The sequence below is a fragment of the Protopterus annectens genome, chromosome 9.part0 (genome assembly GCF_019279795.1).
Source record: "Protopterus annectens isolate FY-2018-M chromosome 9.part0, PAN1.0, whole genome shotgun sequence".
NCBI lineage: Eukaryota > Metazoa > Chordata > Ceratodontiformes > Protopteridae > Protopterus > Protopterus annectens.
In genome coordinates, this window is record NC_056743.1 from 97,085,727 (window position 1) to 97,100,107 (window position 14,381).

The 14,381-nt window shown below is 40.2% G+C and overlaps 1 protein-coding gene across 1 annotated transcript in view; it reads right to left on the reverse strand.

Annotated features, from left to right (window-relative positions):
- TPCN2 (two pore segment channel 2) overlaps positions 1 to 14,381 on the reverse strand; it is a 1,483,468-nt gene that overhangs the window by 856,233 nt on the left and 612,854 nt on the right. The window contains exon 9 of the mRNA XM_044082617.1: positions 840 to 905. Coding sequence (XP_043938552.1) covers positions 840 to 905 — 66 coding nt within the window. The remainder of the gene's footprint in view (positions 1 to 839; positions 906 to 14,381) is intronic.

A 14,381-nucleotide genomic window follows, 5' to 3' on the forward strand; every position in this document is an offset into this window, starting at 1 on the left:
TCTTTACACACATCAGTAACAGCTATACTTTTTCCAGTAAAATTTTTATACCTATACACATTTTTTAAGAGATGCATACATGCATAGTTAACTCAGCACTTGTATAGGGCAGATCCCATTTACAGAGGAAAGGACGTAGGCAAAAAGTTTCGGACTTGTGTTACTACACCTCTACACTTTCTACATCAAGCAATAGCCACTAGGTAAAAAATAAAATGTACATCTAAGACACAACATTAATATACAGTAATACTTAAAGTCTGCAGCTTACATATGTCAGAGTGAATATATGACAGCAAAACAACAGTAAAAAAAAATAATGTATGAAGGCAAATCTTGTTTACTTTTATTGTGTGCATGCATGTGGGTTGGGTAGGACACTGTCTATACAAACATTTTTTTTTTGAATGTATAAGCCAGATGTACTGTTCCGATACTGAGTGGAGGCACAAAAACATTTTCATGGCTTAAGGAAGGCAAACTGTAATAGAATATGAGAACCTATATCATATTCCAGGTGGATTGTATACGTTTTTTTACATCTACATTTATTGTGCCAGTTTACACAGTTTAGTGTATCTGCTAAAGTACACAGACAGCTACGTGTTCATATACTGCAGAAATGCTTCATGCAGACTAATGCACTGCAAATATTCTGCTATCCACATACTTACTATTTTTTAACTGACTAACTGTAATTTTGGTCAAGGTAGCTATGACAAATGTGTGCAATGATTGCTCCCAAGGTCATAGATGAAAAAGTGTCCAGATGGACCAGCCCATTGGTCCAGTTAACAAATAACTGAAATAAGGGTTCAGAAAATAAATGAAGTGCTTACCTATTACGATGAACAAGATAAAAAACAGACTATATGCTCGATTTTTGGAATATGCAGGAATCATAACTATAAAAAAAGAGAGGAAAAACACTTTCATGAATCCAGTAAATGTAAAAATATATACATCTTCATATGCTGGAAACAGTAAAGCAGAAAAGATGACATATTTGCTCCCAAACACTGACTGTTACTCTCTGGCTTTGCGCTGCACTATAAAGCCTGAATGGCAAATCTGTTTTTAAGCACCTGACAAGACTTACCCATAAACGCTAAATGTGCATCCTGGGATATGTACTGCTGTAACAAATCTTAGTTCTTAAGATGGCGGCAGACTGCTCTAATAGACATGTTGCCAAGTAATGCAGCCAAAACTATTCTAAATTCAAACCAGTCTAGTTAGCCAAGACAGAAATTCCTACCAAGGTTTAGCAAGGTATTACTTCTTAAATGTAGTACAGATAAGTAGACACCAATATAATGATGATGTCATCAATACAGCAGACTTTTTTTTTTTTTTAAAAAGTAACTTAACTGAAGACCTGGAAGTAAGGTGTGCAGATAGAAAGCAAGTGCATGTGAGTGTGAATGTATATCTGTTAATGTGTTTGAGGGAAGGAGTGAAATAAAGTGTTGAATAAATAAGAGTAAAACGAATAAGTGGTGCACAGGTATACAACAGAAAAATACAACAAGGCAAGGCAAAAAGAAAATGAAAATCACACAAAAGTTAAGATAAAAAATTTACTTTCTAAGTTGCTAGATATCATGGGGGGATAAAGCCATCACTCTGGACTAACATGAAAGAGGAGACATTACTTAACAGAATGTTAAGTGCAGTTCTGAGAACCCTACAGTCCGTTGCGAATTTAAAATGGATTACAGACTACACAACGAAACATACCATACTGCGCACGAGCGTGGAAAATTAAGTTTAGTCAGGTTTTAGTAATTGCTAGTATGAATACACAAAGGTACTAGGTATAGTCTGAGATGGGTGTAATTCTGGCAAGTCTAGGAACAATACACATACTATACAGTTGCAAATCAATTAAAGTGCAACAGCTGTTGGCAATTACCAAAGACAGCAATATATATTTATGGCAGGGCTCATAAGGAAATCCTCCCTTGCATATTTAATATCGGTGGTCCATGTTTAAAGCAGCAGTGTGTTGAAGACCTGGATAAGTATCCTCCATTCCATAAACAGGTCTGCAGCAATGTCGATATTTTGAAATGAACTTGTATAGCACACATTTCTTATCATCCGGAAGTGGGTATAACTTTGCAGCCACTAGGCCTGTCTTGCACAGCTGTTTTGAATGACAGTAGTTGGGAACCAAGAAAAAAGAAAAAAAAAGCTTTGTGAAGTATGAATAAATGCCGGTGTCACTAAAGGAATTCAACTAGAAGGAATAACCAAACATGAGAACCTTCGTGGGTGTAGCTAAAACTCATTCTAGTGAAACTGGAGATGGTCTAGCAATGGCAAAGTTCAAGGCAAGCAGTAAAGCAACTCAATCAATTTCCAAATGATCTCAGAATGTAGCCAGAACTGAGAGAAGAAACATTACAGTTGCTTAAACTCATCAGAACAGCACATGCTTAAATGCTCACTGCTGCAGTAGCCTCAGCTACATGGAGTTATATACTGCCAAGGATATAACAGCTGGACAGCTTCCAAAACTTAAGGGCAACTTCCACATGCCCAAACGGTCTGTCAGCATGAGCTGACAAAACACGTTTCTGCACCAAACCCTTCACAGCTTTCCTGCCAATACAGAAGAAAAGGCAAAGTCCTGAAAGGACAATGCTAGTGCTGCTCTTCTAGTCAGGATGAAGTAGTTGAACACTGTGGGTTCTGTTCAATAAGCTTTATTATGTACAAACACATTAGAACTAGCTGTCTCATACATAAATGTTCACACTATAGCTGCACTCTCAAAAAGGCACTGAAACTAGCAATTGTTTGCTATTTATATACACATTCAGGTCTTAGAAATGCTTCTTAAAGGTTATTCTACATCCTCCCTCTGAGAAATGAGTCAAGCAATACTGACGACTGACTGACATGCATTTGATGCAAAATAATTTTCTTCATGCAATTATACAGAACTAGATACATATATACAACTACGTCTAGGTTGCTGTGCATTTCACACTGGGTCTGGAAATACAGCCAAATCATGTGATATAAAAATTGGGATTAGGTTTAGCAACTGGGATTGCCTCTGCTGAACCTTAGGGACAACAGGAACACCATCAGAAACAGCAGTGGGAATCACGACACGTTCTGGAACAGGAACATTGTCTGAATTGCTCTGAGATTTATAGTATGTATCAGAGGAATAATGCTGCGATAATGGTTCTGATACAGTAAGAGGGTGTCTATGACTTCTCCTGTACTCCACACCCTCAAATTTCAGCAAATAGGTTCGGCTCTGCACATATACTTGTTACTTGACCAATTTGGTCAAAACCTTTCGCTGTTTATATCCTCACCGTCTTTCTTTCACTGGACAAAGAAATCTGCTTGATTTGTCATTAAATGAGCTTCTGGAAAGGAGGCTTTCTAAATAATTGGGTTTGATTGCTTTGTTGTTTTTAGCTTTAGCCCTCAACAAACTGGAACTAATAGACAATGTTGTCCTGGTTTGCCTGGATAGAAGTCTTTGAGTAGGTAAGCCAAACATATCGTCATGGATTATGTTTCTGAGATTGAGTAAATTCAAAAAGACGCTTTAACTTCTCAAGTAATTGCTTTGCACTCTGTACTGCAAGTTCAGCCATGCCATTTGACTGTGGGTATTCTGGACTACTAGTAACATGTACAAAGTCCCATTCTCTTGCATATTCATAAACAACTGACAGGTAAATTGGGTACCGTCGTCATAGATGAGCTTTTGTGGACTTGCATGGAATGAGAAATTATGTCTCAGCTTAATAACACTAATGGAAGTTAGGTTAGATAACAGATTGATCTCAAACCAGTTTCAATAATAGTCTACCAGTTCTAAGTAATGTTGACTGTTCCAATCAAAAATGTCAGTGGCTACTGTTGACCAAGCTAATTCAGTAACTTGACTTGGCTGAAGTGGTTCTTTTTGCAAATGTGGTTTAGTACTACTATATACTGAACAAGAAAAAAGTAATTTATCAATGTCTTTTGCTAGAGATGTCCAAAATACTAGTCATCTCACACTTCTTTTGGTGGCTTCGGAACCTGGATGATCACAATGCAAATTTTGTATGCATTCGTGTTTTAAAGAAGCAGGAACAACAATTTTAGGACCTTTGAAAATAATGTCATCTTCCACCAACCTCTCATCTCTGTAAGGAAAGTAGGGTTGCACTTCTGGTGGTACACTAGATTGCTTTGACGGCCATCCGTCACTGATGTAGTGAATGAGCTTTTGCAAAACTGGCCAAGTCTCTTAGTTCAAGTCTTATGGTAGAAAAACTATGCACTTCCATGGCATCGAAGTCAAAAATTCTCTGCATCAAGCTGTTCCATTGCATTTCTGGGTGATCTGGATAAGGTATTAGCTAGATAAAGAAGTTTGCCTTTTGTAGAGACCATTTTGAAGCTGTACTTTTGCAATTTAAGCATCACTCTTTGTAATCTTGCTGGAGCTGAATGCACAGGCTTCTTTAAAATAGTAACCAGAGGTTGATGATCAGTTTCAATCTGAATATCCCGATCAGACATATAATCATGAAACTTGGAACATGCAAACACTATAGCCAAAAGTTCTTTCTCAATTTGAGCATACTGCATTTCAGTTTGGGTAAGTGTTCTAGAAGCATATGTTACTGGTCTACCCTCTTGAAGAATGACTGCACCTAGACCAAATATCGAAGCATCGCAGGAAAGGGTTACTGGTTTGCTGACATCATAGTATCTTAATGTAAGCGGAGTAGCAATTTTATGCTTAATGTCTTCAAATTCTTTCTGGTGATGTTCCAACCATGACCATGTAACATTCTTGCATCTTAGCTATCTTAAAGGCACTGTCAACTCACTGACGTCTGGTATAAACTTGCCTAAATAATTGACCATACCAAGAAAACATTGTAGAGCTTGTACATTATCTGGCGCTGACATCTTAAGAATTGCTACTTGGTTGGACAGGTCTGGTCTCAAGCCAATGCCAGTAAACAAATGACCTACATATGTAACTTCTGGTGGTCTGAACTTGCACTTTATAGGGTTGAGCTTAAAGTTCACTTCAAGCGCTCTGTCTAGAACTCTCACCATTGCCTCCAAGTAACAAATCATCTACTATTATGGCACAAGTGTAACCTGAAAAAAATTGCGCCACTGCACGCTGAAAGACTTCACTTGCAGAATTTATTCCAAATGGCATCCTGAGAAATCTGTATGTTCCAAATGGGCTACTGAATGTAGTCAGGAATGAAGATTAGCGATCAAGCATCACTTGCCAAAATTAACATTTTGCATGTAAGACAGAAAAAAACAATGACATTTGGTACTAGAGCTGCGACTTCCTCGACTGTACACTGAGGATGATGAGGCCTTTATAATGCTTTGTTCAAATCTCTTGGATCAATACATATTCTTATTTTGTCTCAGCCTTTTTTGTGAGCTGCTACCAAGGACGACACCCAATCATTAGGTTATCTAACTGGACAGATTACACCTTGCTGCACCATTTTTTTCAAGTGGGTCTCGACTTTATGCTGCTTGGCTACCAGAACTTTTCTTGCTGGTCTGACCACTGGACTGATCTCTAGGTCTAGCTTCATAGAATAAACAACTGGAACTTTGCCTAACTTGCCATCGAAAATATCAGCACACACTGAAAAAATAGAGTCAGCGAAGCTGGAACTGGGACATGTGCTTATCTGATGAATTTCTTCAGTAAAAGAAAGCAAATTTATTCTCAAACTGTCTCGGAGACCCAATAACGACTGCACAGGTCTTTGGACTACATAAAATTATAAGTTCTTGGCCACATAACATGAAAGCACTACTAAGCCTTTGGTATGAATTTCTTCACCTCCATAAGCAACAAGTTCTGCACAACTAGCATAACTAGCCACATTTAGTTGTTCACCAGCTCTCACTTTAGCAAACGTATCTGCAGAAATTACACTTTGAACCAGTGTCTACTTTGAGCTCAGTGGATTTACCATTGATTCTGGTAGTACAAAATACTTCATCCTTGCCATAAATCTACTGCATCAATTTTTTCATCAACTACTGACACACCATCTACACAGAAAGCAGACTGTTGCAGCTCTAGTTGATCAATTTGCTTTTTCAAATGACCCTTCTTTATGATGCGACTTACTTGATTTACAAATTTTTTGAAAATGGTTTATTTTCTTACATTTATGGCATTGCTGACCAAATCCTAAGCACTTCTCTTTTGGACTCATGGATGGGACAACTGCGAAAGTTACAAATAAAGCTGGACTTGGGTTTTGCTAATTCACCCTTGTACTGCACTAAACATGCTCCTTTAAGTGAACTACTCTTAGAACTTGCTGGAAGATTGCGGGTTTTCTTTGCCACACCCACAGGGGCTACAGCTGCCACATACTTAGACCTGTTTCTGCAAGCTATATGCAGTCTAAATTTGCTCTGCATTCTGCTGAAACCATGTTCTTTTCACTTGCAAGCATATTTGTGTGCACCTCTGTAACTTCATCGATTTGACAAATCTCAATAGCTTTGCTGAGCGTTAAATCACTGTCACGAAGCAAAATCTTTCTCACAGCAGCACTATTAATACCATACATGAGACTGTCCTTTATTAACTCACCTTTTAAATCATCAAACTTACATGTTTTAGCTTTGTTCCCCAGGTCAGTAATACAAGCTGCAAAAGTTTCTCCTTGCTTTTGATCTCTTGTATAAAACAAATGCCTCTCTAATGTAACATTTGTCTGGGGGTTACACATCTCTCTGAATTTGCACTTCAAACACTCAGGGTCTTCCCTTAATTCAGCCTGTACAATAATGACGATTTTTCCCTTCACCTTAGTATACTAACGGTGCATATACAAATGAACGCTCCCTTTCAATGGCCTGGGACACTGCTAGGTTTAGCAAAATGAATGCCCTGGTGCATGCATCTTTATCAGAACAAGCTGCTTGTACAAATACATTGTACTCTTGCTCAAATATTCTCCAATTCTCTGCAATATTCTGATCAAATACAAGCAACAGTCATCTGCAAAAGCCATCTGCCATATTAATACATCTCAGTGAAGACTTTTGCCAGTATGTACGAATACACACACATACATATGCCAGAAATTTATACTAGTACTTGTAACTATGCCCAATAGCACAACCCTCTGTATAAATGAACTTTGCAAAATAAGTAACCCTGGCACTGTAATGCTCTTAAAATCTCCTCTTACAGTGTAAGAGGCATTTCAAAATAAGTGCACTGTGAGAATGAACTACGCAGAAGAAGCTCACAGTAAGAAACATTTCTAAGTAACTGCATGTTGCGAATAAACAGCACACAGCACACTGAAATTTCCCCAAAATGGTTGTGCTTTGCTAAACAACTCTGCATAATGCAAGTAACACTCTGTAATGGAGGCACTCTGTGAACAGACAAACCCAGCACAAGGAACTTTTCGAAATGGATGTATCTGGCTGCACTTTACAAAATAGTGGCACTTTGCATACAAAAAACAATTCGGAATATGCCTAGCAATAAACACACACTGTAAGCACTTTTACGCACTTTCAGATACATCAAATAACTCTAGTCATACTATTTAGAGCTCCGATCAATGCAAAGTAGTAGTGTATGCCAAAACACAGTAATTCACCAAAAACATGCAGTTGCCTTGCTTTATTTATACTTAAATGTGCCCCTGTTGCCCTTTGTTATATTTATTTTGCTCATTTAATCTCTTTTCATGCCCATTATTTTTCCTTGTGCTCATTTTAACTTTAAACATGCGCGTTTTACAAATCTGAGGCAATTCTAAACCTCTTATGTGCTTTTCTGATGCTCGTTTTATTAAATATTTTAATTTCGAACATTTTGTCTGATTAATATGCTTTTTATGGTTCTCGTTTGCTTAATAAACATTTTCGTGCTATTTGCTTGCTTAGTAATGAGGTTTGTGCCTTTGCAATGCTCTATTTTATACTTTTTTATTAATAAATCATTTGTGCAAGTTTTCATTACCTTTAGCTCTTTTCTGGCCCGTTTTTTTGCTCTCGGTTCTCTTAATTTGCCTTCCTGTTAACTCTGCACCTCGTGGCTCTGAAAAGCAGTCTCTGTAATCCCGGTTCTGACACCATGTCATTCGTCTAATCAAGATGAAATAGACTGACATTATGGGTTCTGTTCAAGCAGTTTTATTATGTGCAAACACACAAGAATTGAAGCTAAATAACCAACTTGTATACAAACTAGCTGCCACATATATAGATATTCACACTCTGGCTGTACTCACAAAATGGCACCAAAGCTAGCACATGCTTGCTATTTATATGCACGGTCAGGTCATAGAAATGCTTCTTAAAGGTATGACACACGTTTATTCTACAGCTAGGAACAATAAAATACTACACCCAGGCATAAACACATCAAAAACAACGGGGGTGGATAAGAGTTAGTGCCTACTGCAGCAGTGATTACTTTAACGTCTACTGTTCTGGTAAGTTTACTTACACAGCAGTACTATGTTCATCCTATTTATCACTGCAGTAGCCTTAGCTATATGGGTAGATTATCCTATTTATTACATTTGGGAGGTAGAAGAAGAGTCCAGGAGCCTCTGGAGTATGGTCCTTGCAAAGTCTGAGCTAGACCTAGAGAAGGAATCAAGCTCATAGTATGTACAGAGGAACAAGTAGGAACAAGTAGCAGCTTCCAGAACACTTCTACAATCCAACCCTTTCCACAAAGCCATAAAAGAAGCCAAGGCCAGGGCAGAGTGACCCTTGACCCTGCCTGGAATAGTTTTGTTATGGTGAGTATAACGAAAGGTAACAGCCTTAAACAACCTGTGTCAAAACAGACCATTTCCATTTGGAAATGGCCTGTTTTGATATAGGTTGTCCCTTCTTAACTTCACAAGAAATGAATTGATCTGAATGATTTAGCTCTGTCAAGGTTGTTCTGGGTGCAGGAAAGAAAGCAGGGAAATGCTTAGTTTTGCTTAAAGTAAACTCTGATACTACTTTAGGCACAAAAGGAGGATTAGTTCTCAAATAAACCCTGTCCCTGTGAAAAATGAGATAGGGTTGAGTCACCGTAAGAGTTTGCAACTTGGATACCCTTCTTGCAGAGGTCACAGGAATTAGCAAAACTGTTTTCATGTTAAGAGCCTCAAATAAAGCAGGCTAGCTAGTTAAAATGGAGCAAGCATTAACTTCTCTAACAATTACAATCCAAAGGAAGTGGCCACCTTTTTTCTTGGAGGCCTCTTATGCAAAACCCCTTTGAAAAACATTATGACATGAGAATGCATTGAAAGAGGAGGATCCATGAGCAAAACATGCTGAAAAGGCCAACACATGAACCTTGATACAGGAGTAAGAGAGACCACAGGATAGCAACTCTCACAAATACTGTAAAACCAGAGAACTAGCCCTAAATGGGTGCTGGTTATGTTACTGTCACCAACTAGGAAACCTTTTCCACTTGCTAATGTAAGATTTTCTAATAGCAGGCTTTCTTGCATCTATTAGGACCACATGCATGCCCTCAGTAAACAGGTGCCTAAAGGGAATAAAGACCATAACATCCAAGCATTTAATTGAAGTTGACTGCTGTTGGGGTGAATCAAACACCCCTGTTCTTATGACAGTAGATCTATTCTGTGAGGAAGCTTGCAGTAACTGACCCTAGCCATTTCCAAAAGGGAGATCTAGGGTTGCATGGGCCAGAAGGGAGTGTACCCACTGGAATGGGTGGAAAAGCATACAGGAACATTCCTGTCCAAGGAAAAGAAAAGATATCTGCCTTCCAGGCCTTCCTGCATGTAATTCTGGAACATAATCTTGCCAAGTAACTGTTCAGAGAGAAAGCAAATAGGTCTAGTTGAGGAACTCCCCACAGATGCATCAAATCTTGGAAGAACCTCTCATCTAGTTTCAATTTGCGAGAGTCTGCTCTTGTCCTGCTCAGCTTGTATACCCCACAATTTTGCTCTGATGGAATGCAGGATGCCTATAGAGTGAGAGACTGTGCTGTAAAGCCATATCTCAACTTAGTATGGCTAGTGTTCAGAGGGGGCATAACCAACATCCCCTTTGCTTGCTGTACCACATAACTGCGGTACTGTCTTTACCTGGGGAGCAAAGAATTGAGTGCCTTGATCATGGCAAGCATCTCATTAATATTGATGTGCTTGCATCTGTTCTTGGTATCCCACACACCTTGTACTATTACTGGTGACGGACTGCTTTGGAAAGGGGAGGAGTGAAGACCTTGATTTAGAGATATCTGTTGTCTCCACAAACTGAATTCCCGTCTGACAAACCCAGTGTGGAGATCTGAAGAAACAAGGTGTGTATGTGCTAGGACAAGAGAGACTTCAAATTCTCTCTCATGTGGAGTCTTACCAGAGATATCATGTGAACCACGGATGCCACTAGACCAAAAATTCTGAAGTATTCCCTCACAGTGACCAAAGTCTGCGTGGGATAAACCTATAAATAGATCTAGATAGATAGCTTTTTGAACTGTGTTATCTAGTTAGCATCCCAGAAACAATATCCTGTAAGGAGTCATCAAGGAAGACTTTTGAATGTTCTCTTGGAATCCCAGCTTGTGTTAAGAGATCACTCACCTAATGCAGACATTCCTAACACTTACTCAGCAAAGATAACAGTCATTTAAATATGGAAAACTGTGGTTTTGCACTGTAGCCTGCAATGAGCTATAACCGGAGGTAGATAATTTGTGAAACCTCTTGGTGCAATGGATGGTCTAAAGAGTGAGACAGAGAAATGATAAGGTTCTCTGTCTGGATCACATCAAGAAACTCTTGAAATGTGAGTGGGTAGTAATGTGGAGCAACTTTTTAAATCTAATGTTACAATGAAACAAATGAAGAAGAGGAGGTGTGAAGTGGTATATTGTTGAATTTGGGCACCATCACAAACAGTTTTAGGAAAGAAAGCTCTAGAACTGAACTGGTCTTCAAGCAATTTCTCTCTCTTCCCGTGACAGCATGTGATGGACAGGTGGAAACAGAGTAATGTATGAGAAGGGTCAATGGCCTTTATTAAAGCCTAAGCCAGATCCAGTGAATTACTCCTAAGGAAATTTGAGGATGACTAGACACATGCTTAGTTTTTGGTTTCTTTTTAACATAAAAAACATGAACCAACAGTGTTATTAATGGCAGCAGCAGCTTCCCCAGGGATGGGCACAACATTCTGATATAACAAGGATGCCTTCCCTGTTCCCACTCCCAGGACCAACAAGAGTAGCTCTCCTTTGCACGATGAAGGCACCCCAACTCCTGCAGAGGACTTGGCTAACCCCTGGTTCACAGTGGCTGCAGATGCTACATCAGAGGGATTGGGGGTAAAAGAGGAGTGGTCTGAGGTACAATTAATGGCAGCAGCCCATTCATACATCTCTAGATGAGGCAAATTGCTATACTGCTATAATGGGCAAAGGCTGTTTGCTTATTGTTTTCTTTTTGTGGCTGGAAGGAGGACTGACCATTGGACTAACGGACTGGTCCATGGTGAAGCCGAAAATGGTGCCCCCTTTACCAAGGAAAACAAGTAGCAAATACCATTTAAAACAACTCTTTATAAGTCTCTCTTCACAGAGATACAGTAAAAAGCAGTTGTCTGCCACACAAAGTAAAATAAACAATTCACAAAAAAAATAGTTTTCTGCTATTTTAAACAAATTTTCAGCTGACAGGAAAATAAAAACAGTACTCCCATTTAAAAGTGAAGTACAGCCTCATGACAATCTGTTAAAACAAACTCCTAACTTAAAATAAACTTTCCTGACATGGAAAGTAATAAAAAAAACAATTAAATAGAAGTCCCCCCCCAAAGGGAACTTACTTGACTAGCAAAGGAACAGTACAAGCTGACCATCTATCCTCTAAAGCCTCAGGGGGAAACGATCTTCAGTGGCCATAGAGCTCTTAAGGGCTTGCCACCCAAACTTGTTTTTTAGTCAGCTCAACTCAGATTAACAGACATTTTGGGCATATGGAAGGTGCCCAGGAGCTTTGGAAGCTGGCTGTTGCATCCTTGGCAGGATATAACCCATACAGCTAAGGCTACTGCAGTACCAATCAATATGAGGGAGGAGCTGGAGCTGTGTCTTTTTTATTACTAAAAAGAACCTAGATTAAGTTCCGGATTCTCTCTGGTCTGGGAGAACCTCATGGATGACTGTCTAGCAGCCTTTGAATATGAATGGCTGCCTGATCCCTCTGATTGGGTGGAACATGGGGGATTATTTTGTTCTGGGAAGGTACAAAGTATTGTTTGGAAATGATCCTCTGCACCCATTTATTGGATGTGATTTCTAGCCAGGCTTTCTGGTGCAGGGACAATCGACCCCCAATTGTCTTCAGAATAGGGGAATCAGGCCTCCATTCAGGAGCACTGGAAGGGCCTACCAAAGAAAGTATCTCTAGACCCTTGATTTCGTGGGCCTCCTCTGTCGCAAGGGTGGTGTCTTCCATTAGAGTTCCCCCATCTGCCTCTGGGGGACTACTTCCACGTGTGTTCTGCAAAGACCCTTGTGATTTCTTGTCCAACATCTTTCCACTACTTCTCTGGTTGCTGGAGAAAGGTATCTGAGGAGTGGAAAAATGTATGCCCATGGACAGGCTCTTCCCATCTTTCTCACACCTGGCCAATGTATCTTTTACTTTAGGGCCACACAAATAAGTGCCCTCAAAGGGAGCATTGATGAATGAAGACTTGAAGTGCTCCGTAAAGTCCCATAAGTGCATCCAGGCATTTCTCCTTATGGATATGCCTGAACCTACTGCTCTACTCATTCCTTCGGTTATATGGGAAATGAGCCTCAAGGAAGAGAGTTACATATGGATTGTAGGGTGGACAGCTTAGATGCAACTAAGGCTTGTACTTAAGTCAAACACAGTTCCTGAAACGGTATTTGATAGCTCATTGATCAAATCCCATTGCAGTCTCGTGAAATGTGAAAGGCAATTCAGGGACCTTAGAGCGAAGGTCACTTACACAAACATGCTTCGCAAATCTATCCATTGTCCTGGACTCTGTTAGGAGGATGGATAGAAGAACTTTCTTCAGCAAGTTTTTTCTGGTGGATGCCGCCACAACCATTTCATCTACCAGTACAACTTTCTTCCACAATTGTTCGTCTCTGGGGCCATAATAATTTTGTCTGGTGTCCGGGGAATAGGTTCAATGGTATCTGGGGCATTCTATGCCCACCGAGAGATCAACTCAATGAGATCATCAGCAGGCAGGGTCACCCAGGAGGTAGCTGGACAGGCACCAAATGTCTTCAGATACAAAGACTCCTCATACGAAGAATTGGACGTCCAGCCACCTCTCTGCTTTAAGATTTCTAAGATGTCTACAAAGGAGACATCATCAGGAGGTGACCTTGGGTATCTTTCCCACCTCAAAGTCAGTATCTTCAGTGATGGATTCCTCAGTGGAGTCCAGGTGTTTCCTCTTACATGTCTTCTTCTTAGGGACCTCCTCTATGGGATTTTCCAGAGAGGTATTAGAAAAGGTGGGGGAATCCTATTGGGAAGTCTGTAGTTTTGTTGCTTGCTGTCCCTGAGGGAGATCCAAGTGAGGACCCATGTGCAGAGTTGCCAGATCTGAAGGGACAGGCAGTGTCTGAGCTAAAGAGGCAGACATGGCTCTCACCAGAGCCATAAAGACAGTGTCCCTGAGAAAAAAAGGAATGTGGCTCCAAGATGGCATGCTTCTTAGTCGTAGTCCTCTCTCACTCAGAAGACAATCTCCCCAGAGCCAACATGGTCTGACCAGAGGCTCCAAGGCAAAAAGATGGCTCAGAAAATCTCGGGGTAAAATACGTCACCTCAGAGCCAACAAGGCCAATGTGGCTCCAGGAGGTCTCTGGCTCTGACTGAGCCGAAGAACTCAGAGCAAACTTTGGATCAGAGGAGACAAAGATCCTCTGATCTGATACAAATGCTGCCGGGCAGTTCGGATCTGATGGCTCTGATGCTTTGAAGGAAGTCAGAGGAGGAAGTGGAGAAGTAGCTGATGCATGGAACTCCTGACCCAAAGGGTTAAGAGCCAAAGGAGCCCCTGACATACCCTGTGTCCAGAGAATCTTCTTCACTATTCTCTCTATCTTCTTCAGTAAGACTCCAGGGAAGAGCGAGTAGACATGATGGATGGAGATTTAGGTCTCTCCAAGAAGGGAGATGGAACCATGGAAGGGACTGGGTCAAAGGAGTGTGAATACCAAGTCCTAGGGAGGTGTATCTGATCCAGAGAATCCTTCATAGTTCATTTGGATGGATCTGAAACAGTCCAGTCTACAGTTTTGAACTTTTTTGCCTTCAGATCTGATGAAGTTGTCAGAT